Raw genomic sequence first — 18,490 nt, 5'->3', positions numbered from 1 at the left:
AATGTATCATAAATATATCAGTATGGAAAAAAGCATCATAAAAGTATCACAGCTGTATCAATAAGGACAAAAAGCACCATAAATGTATCAATATGGAAAAAAGCACCATAAATGTATCAGTATGGACAAAAACACCATAAATATATCAATATAGAAAAAGCACCATGAATCTGTCATAAATGTATCAATATGGAAAAAAGCACCATAAATGTATCATAAATATATCAGTATGGAAAAAAGCATCATAAAAGTATCACAGCTGTATCAATAAGGACAAAAAGCACCGTAAATATATCAATAAGGACAAAAAGCGCCATAAAGTTTTTATCAATAAAAACTTTTTGATCTTTTTGAACTAGTCAGACCAGAAACAACAGTGGCCATGAACCCAATCTCCATCATGGGATGGAAATGGAGGAAATCTTGAGAGAAACCAAACTCAGTTTTTAAGCTCACACATGATTTCCTCCATGAGGAGAGATAAAGTGTGTGTGTGTGTGTGTGTGTGTGTGCGCAGATCCTCTCCATTGAGAAGGCGGAGAGCACCAGCGCTCTTCCTAACCCCGTCATCATCAGCGTCCGCTGTAAGCGAGCGTTCCAGCTGATCGAGCTGCTGCATCGGGACGAGCTGGTGGAGAACATCAGGCACCGGCTCCGTGATCTGCACTGGAAACAGAACCTGATCCGCGGACACGACCAGCGCAGGAAATCCACAGTATGAGTCCTGAAACCCTCTCTGTCTCAGTGAGGGCAGCTGACACATCTCACTGACATTTAAACACTTCTAAGCTTTGTACATACTAGAATAGGTCACTAGTAATAATTCATGGAAGGCTTGATCACATATTAATCACTGTACATGATGCTGAACATGCACATTGAACAAATATATATAAAGATAAACATCGAACATCATCAAAAAAACATTTTTTATTTTGAATACAAAGCATGTTCGGTGTGAAGTGGCTCTTATAAAGCAACGCGTGTTTTCTGCTCTCTAGATCTCCACCACACCATACTACACCTTCTGTTACGACACCGTCCAATCAGACGAAGAGGACAGCAGCGTCATCATCTCTGATAAAGCTCTGCGTCACACCGTCCACACGGACCTCATGTCCACATTCCACCCCAGCCAATCAGACGCTCCAAACAAGACCTGTGTGAGTGACCATGATCACTGTACACAGCAGGGTGACCCTCAGATACTATCAGCATTTTTAGTAATATTTTTATATTTTCAGTTTTCATTTCAATTTTAGTTAAAATTGTAGGTTTTTTTAGTGTTCTTTTTTTTTAATAGTTTTTCAAGCTAAACTAAAGTAAAATGAGACATGTTGGGTTTGCAACCAGCTGAAATAAAAAAAAAATAGTGCTGTCAAACAATTAATTGCATCCAAAATAAAAGTTTTTGTTTACATAATATATTTATGCGTACTGTTAATTTATTATGTATATATAAATACATTCGGTATATATTTTGAGATTATTTACATGTGTGTGTGTGTGTGTATGTATATATATATATTTAATATACAAACATAACATATTTTTCTTAAATATATACATGCATGTGTTTGTATTTATATATACATAATAAATATACACAGCACACACACACATATTATGTAAACAAAAACTTTTATTTTGGATCAGTTAACGTTTATTTCTAGTAATGATTTTTTTTGTGGTTTTAATTTTAGCTTCTGTTTTAGTTTGAATTATCTATAATAACCCTGCTACAGAGCTACATCACTTTCCTGAACAGAACGAAGATGTTCACGTCTTATTTTACTCCAAAAACAAAGAATTCATCAAAATCATAATTATGTATATATTTTGAATAATTCTAATTACATAATTAGCTGATGCTATACTCTCCATATTCAATGCATATTTTTCAGCTTATGGCTGGAATCATGTTTTTTCTTTTTTGTGTGTGTGTACTGGCCATATTCAAATAAACCAATAAATAAATTAATAAAACTGAACTTAAAAAATGAATGCATTACGGTAATGAGAGTTTGGGGATAAATTGTGTTTAATTGTCATAAAAATAATGTCACAATACAAAAAAAATCTTAAAGTTCACCCATTTTGTCATAATTTCCTCACCCTCATGTTGCTCCAATTATATTGGTAACCAAACAGCTTCTGGTCCCCATTGACTTCTGTAATACTTCTTTCTGTATTATGGAAGTCAATGGCTGCCGGCATCTGTTTAGTTCCCAGCATTCTTCAAAATCTCTTCTTTCGTGCTCAATAGAAGAAAGAAACTCTTACAGGTTTGGACCAACTTAAGGGAGAGTGCGTGATGACACAATTTTCATTTTTGGGTGAACTGTCCCTTTAAGTCTTCTAAAAATTAAGTCTTCAGTTTTGCATGTAATTCCTCTTTTTGTTGTATTGTGGGCTGAACATGTTTTTGTCTCCATCAGAACATGGAGCAGATTCGAGAGCGTTTGTGGGAGGATCACTTCACTGAGTTCGGTCGCGGCGTTCACATGTTCCGCACGGATAAAATCCGTAAGCTGGTGGCGCTGGGGATCCCCGAGTCTCTGCGCGGAGAGCTGTGGCTCAACTTCTCCGGTGAGAGATGGAAATGAAGAAAGAGAGAAGTTGACATGGTGACACAGAACAAAAGAAAGTCACTTCCATGGTGTTTTCAGTCATTCTATATTTGTCCAGACTTACTTCCTCTTCTGCTGCTTTGTGTAGAGATGCTTATATCAACACGCTTATTTGGTTATTTATGTGGATCGTCTGTGCTCACAAGAGTTTATCACATTCTGCACAATTATGTAACTAATTTTGAAATGAATTGTACTATTGATAAAAAGTTTATAATAATTACTCAAATTATTTTACCTAAAATACAGTAAAAATTGTTAAATATTATTACAATGTAAAACAGCTGTTTTCTATGTGAATATGTGTTAAACTGTAATTTATTTCTGTGATGCAGCTGTATTTTCAGCATCATTACTGCAGTCTTCAGCGTCACATGATCTTCAGAAATCATTCTAATATGCTGATTTGCTGCTCAACAAACATTTCTGATTATTATCAGAATGTTATGTTTTGACCTAATGTTTGGAGTAAGGTTAAAAAAAAAAAAAAAAGAATACTTTTATTTATAAAGGATGTGTTAAATTGATCAAAAGTGACAGTAAAGACATTTATAATGTTCCAAAAGGTTTCTATTTCAAATAAATGCTGTTCTTTTGAACTTTCTATTCATCTGTGAATCCTGAAAAATAAAATTTATGACAGTTTCCATAAAAATATTGTGCAGCACAACTGTTTTCAACATTGATAATAATCAGAAATCAGCAAATCAGCATATTAGAATGATTTCTGAAGATCATGTGACACTGAAGACTGCAGTAATGATGCTGAAAATACAGCTGCATCACAGAAATACATTACAGTTTAACACATATTCACATAGAAAACAGCTGTTTTACATTAGAATAATATTTCACAGTTTTTATGGTATTTTTAGTAGATAAATGCAGTCTTGGTGAGCAGAAGAGACTTGCTACAAAAGCATTAAAAATATTAATTATTCCAAATTCTTGGCCAGTAGTGTATTAATTTTCTCAAATAATTAGAAAAAAAAGTAAAATACAGTAACTTCATGTCAATCTGGTGGTCATTAATATCCCGCTGTGTGAACCCATGATCCGAAATTAAATGTTTGGTAAATATTTCTTACGACCATTTTCACCTTATTTGTATTAAAATAGATTTTTGTTCCTATGACCATGGAGTTATTGTCTGATCTTTATTAATATCAATCAGCACATATACAAGGCGAGTCAAAACACAAACATCAAGGCACATTGTGGTTAGTTAGTAAAGTCAAGTCACCTTTATTTATACAGCGCTTTTAACAATACAGATTGTGTCAAAGCAGCTTTACAGTGTTAAATAGGAAAATAGTGTGTCAAAAAAGTCAGAATTACGAGTTTGTATCATGCAATTTTGAGAAAAAAGTCAGAATTGTGAGATAAAAAGTTGCAATTTCCTTTCATTTGTTTATTTATTGGTGTAAACGGGCTTCCACATCGTTCTGAAGCGTGTGTTTGTGTGCATCATCTCTCTATCTCGTCTCTCAGACGCGTGTTCCTCGCTGGCAGCTCATCCCAACTACTACACGGATCTGCTGGAGAGATGCAGAGGAGAAACCAGCACCGCCACAGAGGAGATCGAGCGAGATCTGCACCGCTCGCTGCCGGAGCATCCGGCCTTCCAGAACGAGACGGGAATCTCAGCGCTGCGCCGTGTGCTGACCGCCTACGCCTTCAGAAACCCAGCCATCGGCTACTGCCAGGTGCGCACGCTAGGGCAGGACTCGTAATCACCGTTATCTGGCTCAATATTTGCAATCACACTGCAAAAAATGATTTTCATACTTAGTATTGTTGTCTTGTTTTCTAGTATTAATATCTAAACATTCTTGAATTGAGATGCATTTACTTGACAAGTAAAATGAGTTAAAATATTATGTCTTGTTTTCTGAAAAAATGATCAAAATTTTGTTCGTTTTTGCTTAAAACAGGCAAAAATATCTGCCAATGGGGCAAAAAAAATAATCTTAATTCAAAGGCTAAACAAGATTATTTTTCTTGCCCCATTGGCAGATATTTTTTCTCGTTTTAAGCCAAAACCTTTTATCTCACAATTCTGACTTTTTTTTCTCACTTTTTTGAGTGAAGTCATAATTATGAGAGATAAACTCGCAATTCTGATAAACAAAAAAGTCAGAATTGTGAGTATCGCAGTTGTCACTTTATAAACTGTATAAATCGTAGAGTGGGGCTCAATAATCGTTTCATCTTGATTATTGTATTTTCATAATCGTTGGAGGCCAAAATCGAATCTATATTTCGATTAACTCTTTCCCTGCCAAACACAGAATTTTCTGTGTTTCTGTGTTTTCAGTGTTATACGCTAGGGGGCGCTATCACGCATCTCCTGAATGAGTCTAGAAAGTGCCGATCAAAAACACAGATGAGGAAGACTCAGATACGAGAGATCTCGTATGTCAGCGCATGCATATGAAAAATAATGCGATCATCAACAGTAACCGCATATTAATGAAAGCTGTCTAATGAGTGAAATGTGGATCCAGGAAGTGTTAAAGGCCTGTGCAAGCTTTGAGATGTGATAATATGATAATATTACTGAATATGATCCAGATGTAGTATTTGATAAAAATGCGATTTTGTTCAAAATTTGAACAATTTTATGAAACCTACCTACATTCAAGTGTTGATCAAATCAAAAATCAAAAACAATGCTTGAAGCTAGAATAAAACACTTAGATTTAGAATTTTGAGACAACGTTGAGATATTCATACAACAAAATATTCCGGGGGCCATGAAATTTTAGTGAGAATCAGCAAAAAACCGCTGGCGGGGAAAGAGTTAATTGCACAGCCCCAGCGGACTCTGATCAGATGAATGAAGTGCGAGCGCTGATGTGTGTTCTCTGCAGTCCATGAACATCCTGGCGTCTGTGATGCTCTTGTACACTAAAGAGGAGGAAGCCTTCTGGCTGCTGGTCACTGTGTGTGAGCGGATGCTGCCCGACTACTTCAACCGCAGGGTCATCGGTGTGTGCTTCACGATCACTCTACACTCCCTTCTCTTCCAGATCGCTTCTGTTTAGCTCTTTGCTGATTCTTACAGTCTGAGCTGGTCAATTATTTCTAAATGTTTTGAATGCCTCGGATTCAGAGAACCGCAAAAAAACTGGTCTAGTTCACATTTCAGACACAGGGTTATTATAGGTAACTAAAACTAAAACCATTTAAAAAAAAGAAAAGAAAAAGAATGTAAAATCAACTTAAATAAAAAATAAAGTGAAGTAAACTTTAACTGAATAAAAAAAAAAAAAACTTAATTATTTCTGCTAGTTTCCAAGGCAGCATTTTCTTTTTCATTATTAATAAAAAATAATAAAAATTAAATGGACATTTTTTAAAAGGTAACACTTTTTTTTCATTTGTTAACATTACTTAACTCCTTTTAGCTGTTTTTTTTTTATGGTTTTAAAGTTTTGTTAAACACCAAGAAAAAGAAAAACAAACAAAAAAACAGCTGAACTGCCTCAGTAATGTTTATTTCCAATATTTTCATTAATTGCTGTGTATACATGTAAATAAAAAAATAAAAAACTTACCTCCATTAGTTAGCATGAACCAACTATTTATCAATTTGATTATATTAACATTTATTAATCATTTATTAATTCATTTTCAATCGTTAATAATTTATTAATGCATTTTTCTAGTTATTTCAAGCTCGCAATTAGGTGGAATTGTTAAGTAAAAAAATATATTTTACCAGTGTATCTTCATCCAGTAAATGGCTGGAAAAGTCCTGAAAATTTATTGAGCAAAATATTATTTTTCTTTCCTATTTATTTTTGATTTCTGAACAGAATCACTGAGATACTCTTATAGCTTTTATTTTTTATATTCCATTGTGGATTTTATATTAATTTTTTTTTTTTTTTAATGTCTTTTTTATTTTTGCTTTAGTTATTTCAAGTTAATGAAAACTAAATGAAAATGGCCAATTAGCTTTAAAAATAAAACAAATTTAAGTGTTTTTTTTATATTTCATTTAGTTTAGTTTATTTTAAGTAGCACTTTTTTTTCTTCAGGCGAAAACCCCAAATAATATTCAGCTCTTCTGGAATCCTGAAATGTAATGTACAGAAACTATGAGCGATTCGTAGGTTTGTAAATTGTACAAACATCTTTGCACCTTTGATGGCACAGTTTGTTCCCTCAGCGCCTCCTGAAGTGTGTGTTTGGGTTTGATCTGCGACCGTGTAACGCTGCTGATGTCACTTCCTGTCTGTCAGGAGCTCAGGTGGATCAGTCGGTGTTCGAGGAGCTGATCCGCGAGCGTCTGCCGGAGCTGTCCGAGCGTGTTCCTGACCTCTCTCCGCTGGCGTCGGCGTCGCTCACGTGGTTCCTGACGCTGTTCCTGAGCGTCCTGCCCTTCCGCAGCGCTCTGTGTGTCCTCGACTGCTTCTTCTACCACGGCATCAGAGCCGTCTTCCAGATCGCACTCGCGGTGCTGGACGCCAACTCTGCTGAGCTGAGCACCTGCAGCGACGACGGACACGCGCTCATGATCCTGACCAGGTGATCCACGCCAGCCGGGACCACAAAACCAGTCAGAAGGGTCAACCATTTGATAATCGAACAAATAATCGTTCCATTGATGTATGGTTTGTTGGACAATATTTGTCTGAGATACAACTATTTGTAAATCTGGAATCTGAGGGAGCAAAAAAATCTAAATATTGAGAAAATCACCTTTAAAGTTGTTCAAATGAAGTTCTTAGCAATGCATATTACTAATCAAAAATGAAGTTTTGATATATTTACGGTAGGAGATTTACAAAATATCTTCATGGAACATGATCTTTACTTAATATCCTGATGATTTTTGGTATAAAAGAGAAATGTATAATTTTGAGCCATACAATGTATTGTTGGCTATTGCTACAAATATATCTGTGCTGCTTATGACTGCTTCTGTGCTGCAGGGACACATATTCACTGAATTCTCATCATTAGACTCAATCAGTCACTCATTATAGTCAGAGAGATTCTAAATATAAAATACTGTAAAATCTAGTTTAAATAAATGAACACATGAATAATTTTTAATTTCATTAATCATTAATTATTTCATATCTAATTATTTTCATTAATATGTATCAATATTTAATGCGTAATAATGTCATTAATCATTAAATATTTCACATTTAATGATTTATTTATGCACCAATATTTCATATTTAATCATTTGTATTAATATGTACCAATATTTCATATTTTACAATTTCATTAATCATTAAATATTTCATATTTAATTGTATTAATTGACATGCAACAGTATTTCATATTTAATAATTTAATGAATCATGAAACATTTTGTATTTCATAATTTTCATTTATATGCACCAATATTTCATAATCAGTATTTTTATTAATAATTAAATCTCATATTTAATCATTTTCATTTGTATGCACCAATATTTCATATTTAATTTTTCATTTATATGCATCAATATTTCATATTTAAACATTTCATATTTAATAATTTTCATTATGCACCAATATTTCATATTTAAACATTTCATATTTAATCATTTTCATTATGCACCAATATTTCATATTTTAACATTTCATTAATCATTAATATTTCATATTATTCATTTTCATTTATATGCAGCAATATAACAATACATACCCATAAACCGTAATATTTACCTGCAGATATTTACAGAAATACTTTATGAATAACACAGAGATCCTTCAGTGATGGTTTCTGAGCGGTGATGCAATCAGAGTTTTGAATCGATTCACTGAAACCGTTTGAACTGATTCACATGAATCAAACTTATCAGCTCGTGCTCTGTTTATTATAGTGATGTTTAAACGAGAATTCTTTTATGAACACTAAAAAAACTAGTCGATCTTTAGGAAATGTCATAGACAAATAAAAAGCCATTATAATTGTTGTGAATCCTGGATGAATCTTCTGAACACGGACTGATGCTCGGTGAGTTTTCTGACTGATGTGTGTGTTGTTAGTTTCCTGGAGCAGGTCAGACACGAGGAGGAGTCAGACGTTTGTCCTGAAGATGCAGGAGCTTCTCCTCATCTGAACATCACCACGCTCATCACTGACGCGTACGAGGTGTGTCACAACTTCACATCTGCACTGCACATTTATTTATTTACTTATTTAACCAGGAATGTCCTGAGATACAATATCTCTTCTACCAGAGAGTCCTGGTCAAGATAGGCAGCAAAGGACAAAGTTTACATTTAGTCGTTTAGCAGACGCTTTTATTCAAAGCGATTTACAAATGAGGACAACAGTTGTTGCTGAAAACACTATTGCCTTATTTTGCTATATTTCATCAATGAAACTAGTTCCAGACAAAGTCACATCTGAGCCGCTGCACATCTCCATTCAAACACAGCGGTGTTTCGTTTATGAAAACTGCATTTTTAAATGAATCTAGTGAGTCAATGATTCAGTTCCCCATTCATAAAGACAGTCAGATGCTTCGTTCATGAATGAATCGGCTGTTCGAACGAATCAATTAAATGAATGATTCAGTGATAAAATCAGTGACTTGTCGCCACCTGCTGGCAATTTTAATTTAATTTTTAAAGTATCTTTTCTGTTATTTAAATCATTTAATATTTCTATATTCAAAATTGTATATTTAAAAGTTAACCTCAACATGAATTTATGAATTGCACTCATGCCGCCTCTGAGCCTCATTAAACGTCTGAAAACACACCTACAAGCCACTCGTGTGTTCCTCTGTGCCACCTGTAGCACAAATATATTTCTTAAATACTGATTTCATTTTATTGGTAATTTATTCTTATTCTTCTACTTATTCTGTTGTTTTAATTAAAAATGTTAAAGCTTATAAATATATATTTTTTTGAATTTGACAAAAGATGACATACTTTTAATAGCACAAGCGCTCCTAAAAGAAAAAGTAAGCGCAGAGCCCTGTTACTGTGTGTCCAGTCTGAGATGCTCTGGCTCATCTGATGTTGTGCTGATCATCTGTTCTTCTTCTTGCTCTGTTTGCGGTCAGAAATTCAGCGGAGTGATGGTGAAGCACGTGGAGATGCTGCGATGCCGTCACCGCGTTCATGTACTGCAGGCGCACGAGGACACCACCAAAGACAACGCAGTGAGACTCCTTCAGCTGCTCTGAAACACTTCTGCACACCTCTGTGTCCCGAGGTTAAGTGTGTGTGTGTGTGTGTGTGTGTTTGCAGCTGCGGTTGGTCACACCGGACGTGTCTCTGTCGCAGGAGGATCTGTCGGAGCTCTACGACCTCTTCAAGGTGCCATACTGACTCTTGTGACTACTGTTAATTTTGTCAGCTATTTTCAGTTTTAGTCTGAAGGTGTGTACGCGTGTGTGAGCCGCGAGTGCATGCATGTGTGTTTATTATTTGAAGGCCACGTGCCACTAATGTGGTTTTTTAATGTTAAATAAAAGTTTTGACTTGTTATCGTGTACTTTTAGTGGTATTGGTACCGACTACTAGATTTTTGGTTTCGTGTTGGGGGTAATGCAATACAAGTAACGCGAGTTACGCAATCAGATTACTTTTTTAAGTAACTTGTAAAGTAACGCATTACTTTTTAATTTAGAAGGAAATATCTGAGTTACTTTTTCAAATGACTGTTTCTCATGTATTGAGTGACCGCTCTGGTGTCGAGAGAAATCAGGAGTAAGAACATGATCTTACTGTAGTTCTAGACTAAATATCAACATTTACTCATCTCACCTGCACTAAAACACATTCAGTGTTCCTCACAATCAATAAAAACACTCAAATGCAAACTCAGAATATTATACAAACCTGCAATAATTAGATATCTTAAATAAGACAAATTGCTACTGACCTTCAATGATCAGATTCAACCATACTAAGCAAAAATCACACATTTGTTTCATTTTTGTTATTGCTGAAGCCCTGCCCAGATTGAAAAAGTAACTCAAAAGTAACGTAACGCATTACTTTCCATAAAAAGTAACTAAGTAACATAATTAGTTACTTTTTTAGGGAGCAACTCAATGTTGTAAAGGTAAGTTTCCGGAACACTGCTCGTGAGCTAGTAATGACGCTGGTCTGTGTTTCAGACGGAGCACTTCATCAGTCTGTACTGGGGCGAGGGCGTCTGCGCCTCCTCGTCTGCGTCTGCGTCTGCGTCTGCGTCTGCGTCTGCGGCCGGCTGCACCGAGCGCTATGTGGTGGATCGAGCTCAGTTTAAGAGTCTGTATGAGCTGCTGACGCCGTGGAGCTGTGGGACACACACGGACACCGTCGCCCAGCGCGCCTTCACCCTGCTGGACCAGGACCGAGACGGCCTCGTCACCTTCTCCCAGTTCGCTCAGATGCTGGGTACGCATGTCTTCAGATATCAGACGTAGGGCTGGGCCATACATCCAAAATTACCGTGATATAATTTGAAGAGTTCGATATAATGTTTATGCACCAAAAGCGGAATGAAATAGATGCAGACTCCTCACCTTTCAGTGACCACTTACTTTTTTGAGATCAAAATAGATCACCTATGAGGTTTGCTTAGATCCAATGAGAAATCTTATTTGTTTTTGTATTTGCTTGTTTTGATTTGATGTAAAAGCCTAACCAGGGACAAGAGCTGCAAACTAGCTTCATGCTATATGCCTCATGTACACGGCATCGGTTGTCTGTGTGTAACAATGCCTAGTGTATTGTCCCTGTTAAATAAATAAACACATAAAATAAAATAAAGTATAAAATGTTTCTTTCTAAAGCTACAATTTGTAATGTCTACTTTGATACTTTCTCATTTAACACAAAAATAGCTTTAAGTAATCTATTGTGGGTATTTTAACAGCCAAATTTATTTTGTGATTAATTAGATTAAAGATTTTAATCGACTAACAGCTCTAGAAAAAATGTTTGTGATGATTTTTTTGTCCTAATGAGACCCAGGTGTGTTTTGCTCGTCCACTGACAGCAGTGTTTCTCTGCAGACGTTCTGTTCTGTGCGGAGCTGAGCGAGAAGATCCGGCTGCTGTATCGCCTGCACATCCCTCCAGGTTCAGTCAGAGATCATGCTTTAGTTCAGCACACTGCAGAACATGATGCTCTTCCTCCGTATGTTCCAGTACAAATACAGGCTTTCAATTAGCCCTTCCACTGATTAAGGCCTAAACGAGTCTTAAATCAGAGCAGAAAGTCTTCAATTCTTAAAATCATGGCATCAGATGTTACACGCACTGCAAAACACGAGCATCTTCTTCAGTATTTTTGTCTTGTTTTCCAGTAAAAATATTGAAACATCTCATTTACTGGAAATGCAAAATGAAGTTTCCTGCAAAATTAAAAACTAAAAGCATTAAAAAATAAAATTTAAAACTAAAACCATAAAAATGTAAATTAAAAATAAAACCATATTAAAAAATTATGTGAAATACTTGAAATAAACTGATGTAAAATGAAAATATATATGAAAAAAAAAAAAAGAATTAAATGAAAAACTCATTGTGTAGATATTTACATTTAGGGACCATATTGGGTTTCCTTTAATTTATTCCTTAAATGTTCTTTTAATTGGTCTTAAACATGTCTAAATTTACCATCAAAAACCCTGCAGAAACCCTGCAATATCTAAACATTTCTAAAGATAAATTTACTTGAAGCAAAATGACTTAAGATATGAAGCCTTGAAATTGATCAAAATTAATTATTTTTTTGCTTTAAATAAGAAAAAATAGCAAATATCAGAAAAATCAACTTGATTCAAAGGGAAAGTTACATCATTTTTTGACCCCAATGACAGATAAATGTTTTTAAGCAGAAATTCATCGTTAATTTTGATACATTTTTTTCATAAAACAAGACCTGATATCTTATCAGTAAATGTGTCTTGATTTAAGGATGTTTAGATTTTTGTACTGGAAAACAAGACCGAAATACTGAGGAAGATACTGATGTCAAGTCACATTTATTACTACAATACAGAAGCAGCTTCACAGTAATAAACAACATTCATCAATTATTCAGTTCATCTGATGGAGTCAGTGCAGGTCAATCAAAGATATTACTGAATATGAACTGTTTTCAGACCTGTCCCTTCCTGAAGGTAACTGTCATTAGTGTGTGTTGTTCTTCTCAGCTCTGAGCGAGGACGCAGAAGACTCGTCTCCTCTGAAGAGTCCAGTGTTGTCCAGCACCAGGCCTCTCTATGTCAACCTGCCCAACGGTGTGTGTGTGTGTGTGTGTGTCTGTGTGTGTCTGTGTGTGTGTCTGTGTGTGTGTCTGTGTGTCTGTGTGTGTGTCTGTGTCTGTGTGTCTGTGTGTCTGTGTGTGTCTGTGTGTGTGTGTGTGTGTCTGTGTGTGTCTGTGTGTGAGAGTCTGTGTGTGTGTGTGATGATGCGCTTCTCGTGTGTCTGCAGGAGAGAGGAAGAGTTATGAAGAGCAGCTGCAGCAGATGCTTCTGGACCTGAGCAGAGGGAAGGAGAAGAACGAGAAGCCTCTTCCTCACATGAACCAGGTGAAGCCTCAGTGTGTGAAGCAGAGGTCAGACTGCGTTTCGTCTCTCAGTAGATCGCTGCAGTGAACGAGGGAACCGTCACACTCACACGAGTTAGTTCAGTAGCTCAGTATACACATGCATTAACGACTCAACACCGTGCACGACAAGTAAAAAACATTCACGTTTATTCATTAAGCAGATGCTTTTATCCAAATGAGGATCATCACAAACAAGTTGCCATTAAAGCCAAAATATAGAACATAACGGCAAGTTTAAAGTTGCACAAAAGGAGAAACATATATTTTAATATATGTATTTATTTACTTTAAATAACAAGATTCTTCTTATAACTACCGTTTAGAGCTGGAGACAAAAATGTAATTGTGATTTTTCTGATAAAAATGGTAATCACAATTAAAAACGTGATTTATTTATTTTTAATTCCAGGTTTGTAGGGCTGCACTATTTGGCAAACATTTAGTGATTTGTATATCAATATGGCTATAAAATGATAATAGGAATAACAATAATAGTCATTTTTATTATTATTATTGTTAGAATAATAATAATTTTTGTTGTTAATGATTGTAATATTTCACTATAAAATAAAAAAATAATAGTAATTTTATATTTTACATTTAGTACTGTACAATTACAGAACTAATCTTTGTCTTAATTTCTTCATTTTCAAATGTTAAACCATCAAACTTTTATATGTATATTTCCTTATATATGTAAAGGAACGCAGTGAAATGCTTTAGATCAGATTCGAGTGGCTGAGCTCTGCTGTGGGGCTGATTTTCTGTGCTGTGTTGTGTCCCGTCAGCACCAGTTCATCCAGTTCTGTAAGACGCTCTACAGCATGTTTCAGGGCGATCCGGACGAGGCCGAGCTCTTCCAGGCCATCGGGATGGTGGCCAGCCTCGTGCTGCAGATCGGAGAGGCTCAACAGAGCGGCCAGAGCCGGAGCGAGGAGCACTGGTCAGCCAGCTTCGAGCAGATCCTGGCCTCCTTACTGACCGAGCAAGTGCTGGTCAACTTCCTGGAGCGGCCCGTGGAGCTGAGCGTTAGAATCAGCGCCGCCAAGCCCCGGCAGTATCAGGAGCGCGCCGGGCTGCTGATGATCTCGCCCTGAGCCTGACCAAACCCAGACCCACGTCTGTACAATCCCATGATGCCGCTGGGGTGAGCCGGCCTCCCCTCAGCTGAAGCTGCGTGTGTTTATCAGTATTCCAACGCGTTACTCTCACGTCTGCAGCACACTTTACTTTGCAGATTTTAAGTAAATACCAAGTGAGTTCAGTCTGAGTGGATTGAACTGTTTACACGTTGCTGACCGTATGAACAAGACTCACATGAAGGAAATATTGAGCGTTATTATTATAACTGTTCCAGCAGCTGAGCGATTCTGAATCATGAACACCAGATGAACCTGATTCCTGCTCAAATGCTGCAGCGTTGTGTGTTTTAGTCATTTTATTATATTTACACTGTGAAACACGTTCTTTCTAGATTTTATTTTTATTTTTGTCTTGTTTTCCTGTAGAAATATCTAAACATTCTTAAGTCAATAAACATTTACTGGAGAAGGAAAATAAACATGTTTTCTGAAAAATAATCAAAATGAAAGAAGCCCATTTCTGCCACTTAATACAAAATAAAGAAAAGGTCATTATGACTTTTACTTCAGAATTCTGATATAAACTCACAATTTGTCAGAAAAGTTGTTTTGTTTTCCTCCTTAAGAATCTGACTTAACTCGCAGTTTTGAGTTTATCTCACAATCCTGATTTTTTTTAAAAAAAGGTCAGAAATGGTTACCTTTATTTTTCTTCTGTGTTGGAAACAAGCTTCTTTATAAAATGAAGTGCATTTTTGCTTCAAACATGAAAAAACATCTGCCAGTCGGGTAATAAAAGTAACATTCTTTTCCCTTTGAATAAAGTTGACTAGATTTGTTTTTAGATTTAACTTTTTTTTCGCAAAAGCTCACTTAAATTTGATACATTTTTCAGAAAACAAGACTTGACATTAATTTTGTATCTCCAGTAAATCCTGAATTAAGAGTGTTTAGATATTTGCACTGAGAAACAAGACAGAAACACAGAGGAAGAACATCATTTTTGCAGCGTGTTATTTAAAATATGCAAAGTAAAGCATGTTTGTTGATCATCTGTACTAGATACTGACACTTTCTGAACAAACTGATCCAGTTTCATCACTTTCAGCCTCTGAATGACTGGTGTGTGAACAAACCTTGTGTAATTTGTTAGTACATGTATTTGCCCGATTTTTCTTTAAACGCACCTCTCAGATCTATAAAGTGCCTTAAAAACCATACGACTGATCCTCAGCCAGCTTTACTGTGCCACAGAAACTCAAACATTGTGAAATCCAAAGGGACCATGTTTCATTCTGATTTGAAGCTGACGGTGCTGTGAGAATCAAGCATCCAGTTACTGATCAAATACTGCGGTTACGACTGTCTTAACAGAAGATGGAACATGTAGCATTAGATATTTATGATTAGATCGTGTGAAATCCTGTACAATCGCACCTCGAGCCTTCCTGAATGAACGAGCACAGCTTTAAACGAGTTATTTTCTGCACAGAGTTTACATGTTCTGTATGTTTTACTGCTGATTTTATTCTCTACAGTCTGATCTCAATACTTACACATGCCACAAAACTCATCTGACAAGAAATAAATCATCCACAACAGAATCCTTTTATGTTTTTATTCCAACAAGCATGAAGAGAAACTTAATTTTCATCCACATTTACAGTCTGAAGACCTGCAAACACACACAAAAAGCAAAGTTAGAAACAGAAGAGATGTTTTAAAATATGCAGATTCTCTCACAAACACTGACATCTGCTTCATAATGAGCCGAACATCAGATGTGATTAACACGCATGTGCAGGTGTGAGGACCAATGCATGAAGCCCGTTTCCACCGCACGCGAATAAAACAAGGCACAATTCTGACTTTATAACACGCAACTGCATGTTTACATCAAATTTGACTTTATTTCTCAGAACTGGGAGTTAAAATCTTAGTGTTTTCTTGCAGTTGCAAGTTTATATCCCGCAATTCTGAGAAAAAGTCGGAAATGTGAGAGGTAAAAATCACGAAAGAAAATCAATTGTGAGATAAAAAGTCAGAATGGACTCTTTAATCAGCAGCAGAAACGGCTTCCATGTGAACGAGGGTGAAGCCCTGATCCTCACCTTTGTAGGTGGTGACGGGGACGTATGTGACGAGGGTGTACAGCTTGTTGGGAGAGTCTTCATCTTCGTTGCGTTTCCGGGACAGACGCACACGCATGCGGTACGGCACGTTCCTGCAGAACACCACAGTCAGCCAACAACACACAGACAGACCTGCTGAAGAAGCAGCAGCAGCAGACTCACTCACCGGACACCTTTGGCCCACACGGCCTTGTTGAGACGCGTGTCGATGCGGACGTCAGGCGTGCCCATCTCCTTCACCGCAAACTTGCGGATCTCCTTCAGCGCGCGAGGAGCTCTCCTCTTGAAGGAGCTGCCGGAGGAGGACAGGAGTTAAAGGGTGAAGATTACCCCATGATTTACTCACCCTCGAGGCATCCTCGGTGTTTATGAATCCAATCAGAGTTATATTGAAAAACATCCCGGCTCTTCCAAGCGTTAGAATGGCAGTGGATGGGTGTTATTTTTCAACAGTCCAAAAGAAGTCCAATAAAGCGCATCCATCCTTAATAAAACATGCCTCACACGGCTCCGGGGGGAGAATTAAGGCCCTGCTTCGTGAAGCTTCAAAACTTTTGTGAATCACTTTGGTTCGGTGCCAAAGTCATGTGATTTCAGTAAACGAGGCTTCATTACATCATAACGGTTTCGAAACTTCAATGCCATTCTAACGCTTGGAAGAGCCGGGACGTTTTTCAGTATAACTCTGATTGGATTCGTCTGAAAGAAGAAAGTCATAAACACCGAGGGTCTCGAGGGCGAGTAAAACATTGCTGGGTGAAGTATCCCTTCAGTGGTTTCTGATGCAGATATTCAGAGATGGGTTCAGGAGGACTCACATGCCGTGGATGCGCTTGTGGATGTTGATGGTGTACTCGCGGGTCACCACCTCGTTGATGGCGGAGCGGCCCTTCTTCTTCTCGCCCTTCTTAGGTGCCATCTAAACAAACACATTGAACACCCAGCTGAAAACACACTGCACTTCCAATAATGGGCCGTTTTCTTGCACTGATTTTGTATTTAATATATTACAAATGATTCTTTAGTACTTGTTATCCAAGTGTACTAAAATGTGCTATTTTGGGACACCATGAATATGAACTAAAATGTGACCCTGGAGCACAAAACCAGTCATAAATTTAGATTTATACACCATCTGAATAAGTCAGCTTTCCATTGATGTATGGTTTGTTAGGATCGGACAATATTTGAAAATCTGGAATCTGAGGGAGCAAATAAGTCTAAATATTGAGAAAATCAGCTTTAAAGTTGTTCAAATGAAGTTCTCAGCAATGCATATTACTAATCAAAAATTAAGTTTGGATTTATTTACTGTAGAAAACTTACTAAATATCTTCATGGAACACGATCTTAATAGCCTAATGATTTTTGGCATAAAAGAGAAATGTATAATTTTGAGCCATACAATGTATTGTTGGCTATTGCTACAAATATAGCTGTGCTGCTTATGACTGCTTCTGTGCTGCAGGGACACATATAAGCTTTTAAAATACTATCTGAACCCATCTTTCATACACTAGGACACTCAAGTACACTACAAATCATGCACTGCACACAAACACACTGCAGTGACTCATTAATCAAGACAACAACCAGTTAACTCTAGTAACGCGCGCAAATCATGTTATTATAGTAAACGCGTAACGCTAGAGTTGAGGAGTGCTGATTGGACATCATGTGAACCACGTACTGAAAGAATCGATTATCAGAACACGATCATTCATCACTAAACTTCACATAACGCAGTTTACTCTGGTAAAACCGCGAGTTTACTGCTTTATTTACACTTTCTCCGCCGTTTCGCGGGTTCCTCGCATCTCGGAGAACGCTTCTACATTAAGTCTTTAATCGCTCACATCGGCGTTTAAAACACAGCAAAACGCATCACAGTGATTGATAACGTGCCTAGACACTCAAATGCGACATTACACTGAATTATTAGTGATTAATAACGCGGATGATGCTGGATTTATGAAACATAAACGAGAAGAGGATACTCACTCTGTACGGAGAATGAAGGAAAGGAAGAGCGGTGGATTATGGGTCACATACAAGGCGGAATTCACATTCACATCCGGGTCATTCGGCCGTTTTGCGCATACATACATTTTGCGTTCTTGTATGTGTGTGT

General features: G+C 36.8%; 2 protein-coding genes across 2 annotated transcripts in view; one reads left to right on the top strand and one right to left on the bottom strand.

The window, feature by feature from the left end:
* Positions 1-15,831, top strand: part of LOC131547376 (TBC1 domain family member 8) — a 34,935-nt gene extending 19,104 nt beyond the window's left edge. Inside the window, exons 7-20 of the mRNA XM_058787906.1 lie at positions 518-715; positions 1,002-1,163; positions 2,439-2,589; positions 4,122-4,336; positions 5,504-5,621; positions 6,881-7,166; positions 8,628-8,733; positions 9,659-9,757; positions 9,846-9,914; positions 10,721-10,982; positions 11,603-11,668; positions 12,748-12,834; positions 13,028-13,125; positions 13,934-15,831. Coding sequence (XP_058643889.1) covers positions 518-715; positions 1,002-1,163; positions 2,439-2,589; positions 4,122-4,336; positions 5,504-5,621; positions 6,881-7,166; positions 8,628-8,733; positions 9,659-9,757; positions 9,846-9,914; positions 10,721-10,982; positions 11,603-11,668; positions 12,748-12,834; positions 13,028-13,125; positions 13,934-14,242 — 2,226 coding nt within the window. The 3' untranslated portion in view covers positions 14,243-15,831. The remainder of the gene's footprint in view (positions 1-517; positions 716-1,001; positions 1,164-2,438; positions 2,590-4,121; positions 4,337-5,503; positions 5,622-6,880; positions 7,167-8,627; positions 8,734-9,658; positions 9,758-9,845; positions 9,915-10,720; positions 10,983-11,602; positions 11,669-12,747; positions 12,835-13,027; positions 13,126-13,933) is intronic.
* Positions 15,832-18,400, bottom strand: rpl31 (ribosomal protein L31). The gene is made up of 5 exons (XM_058787911.1): positions 18,361-18,400; positions 17,178-17,278; positions 16,526-16,651; positions 16,339-16,451; positions 15,832-15,902 (listed from the first exon to the last, which is right to left on the bottom strand). Exons 2-5 carry the CDS (start codon positions 17,276-17,278, stop codon positions 15,871-15,873), a joined length of 372 nt encoding a protein of 123 aa, XP_058643894.1. The 5' UTR covers positions 18,361-18,400; the 3' UTR covers positions 15,832-15,870.
* Between the last annotated feature and the right edge of the window lie 90 nt (positions 18,401-18,490).

This window comes from Onychostoma macrolepis, chromosome 09 (genome assembly GCF_012432095.1).
Source record: "Onychostoma macrolepis isolate SWU-2019 chromosome 09, ASM1243209v1, whole genome shotgun sequence".
NCBI classification, from domain to species: domain Eukaryota; kingdom Metazoa; phylum Chordata; class Actinopteri; order Cypriniformes; family Cyprinidae; genus Onychostoma; species Onychostoma macrolepis.
The sequence above is the reverse complement of the archived record's forward strand: the minus strand, read 5'-3'. Positions and strand labels throughout refer to the sequence as shown.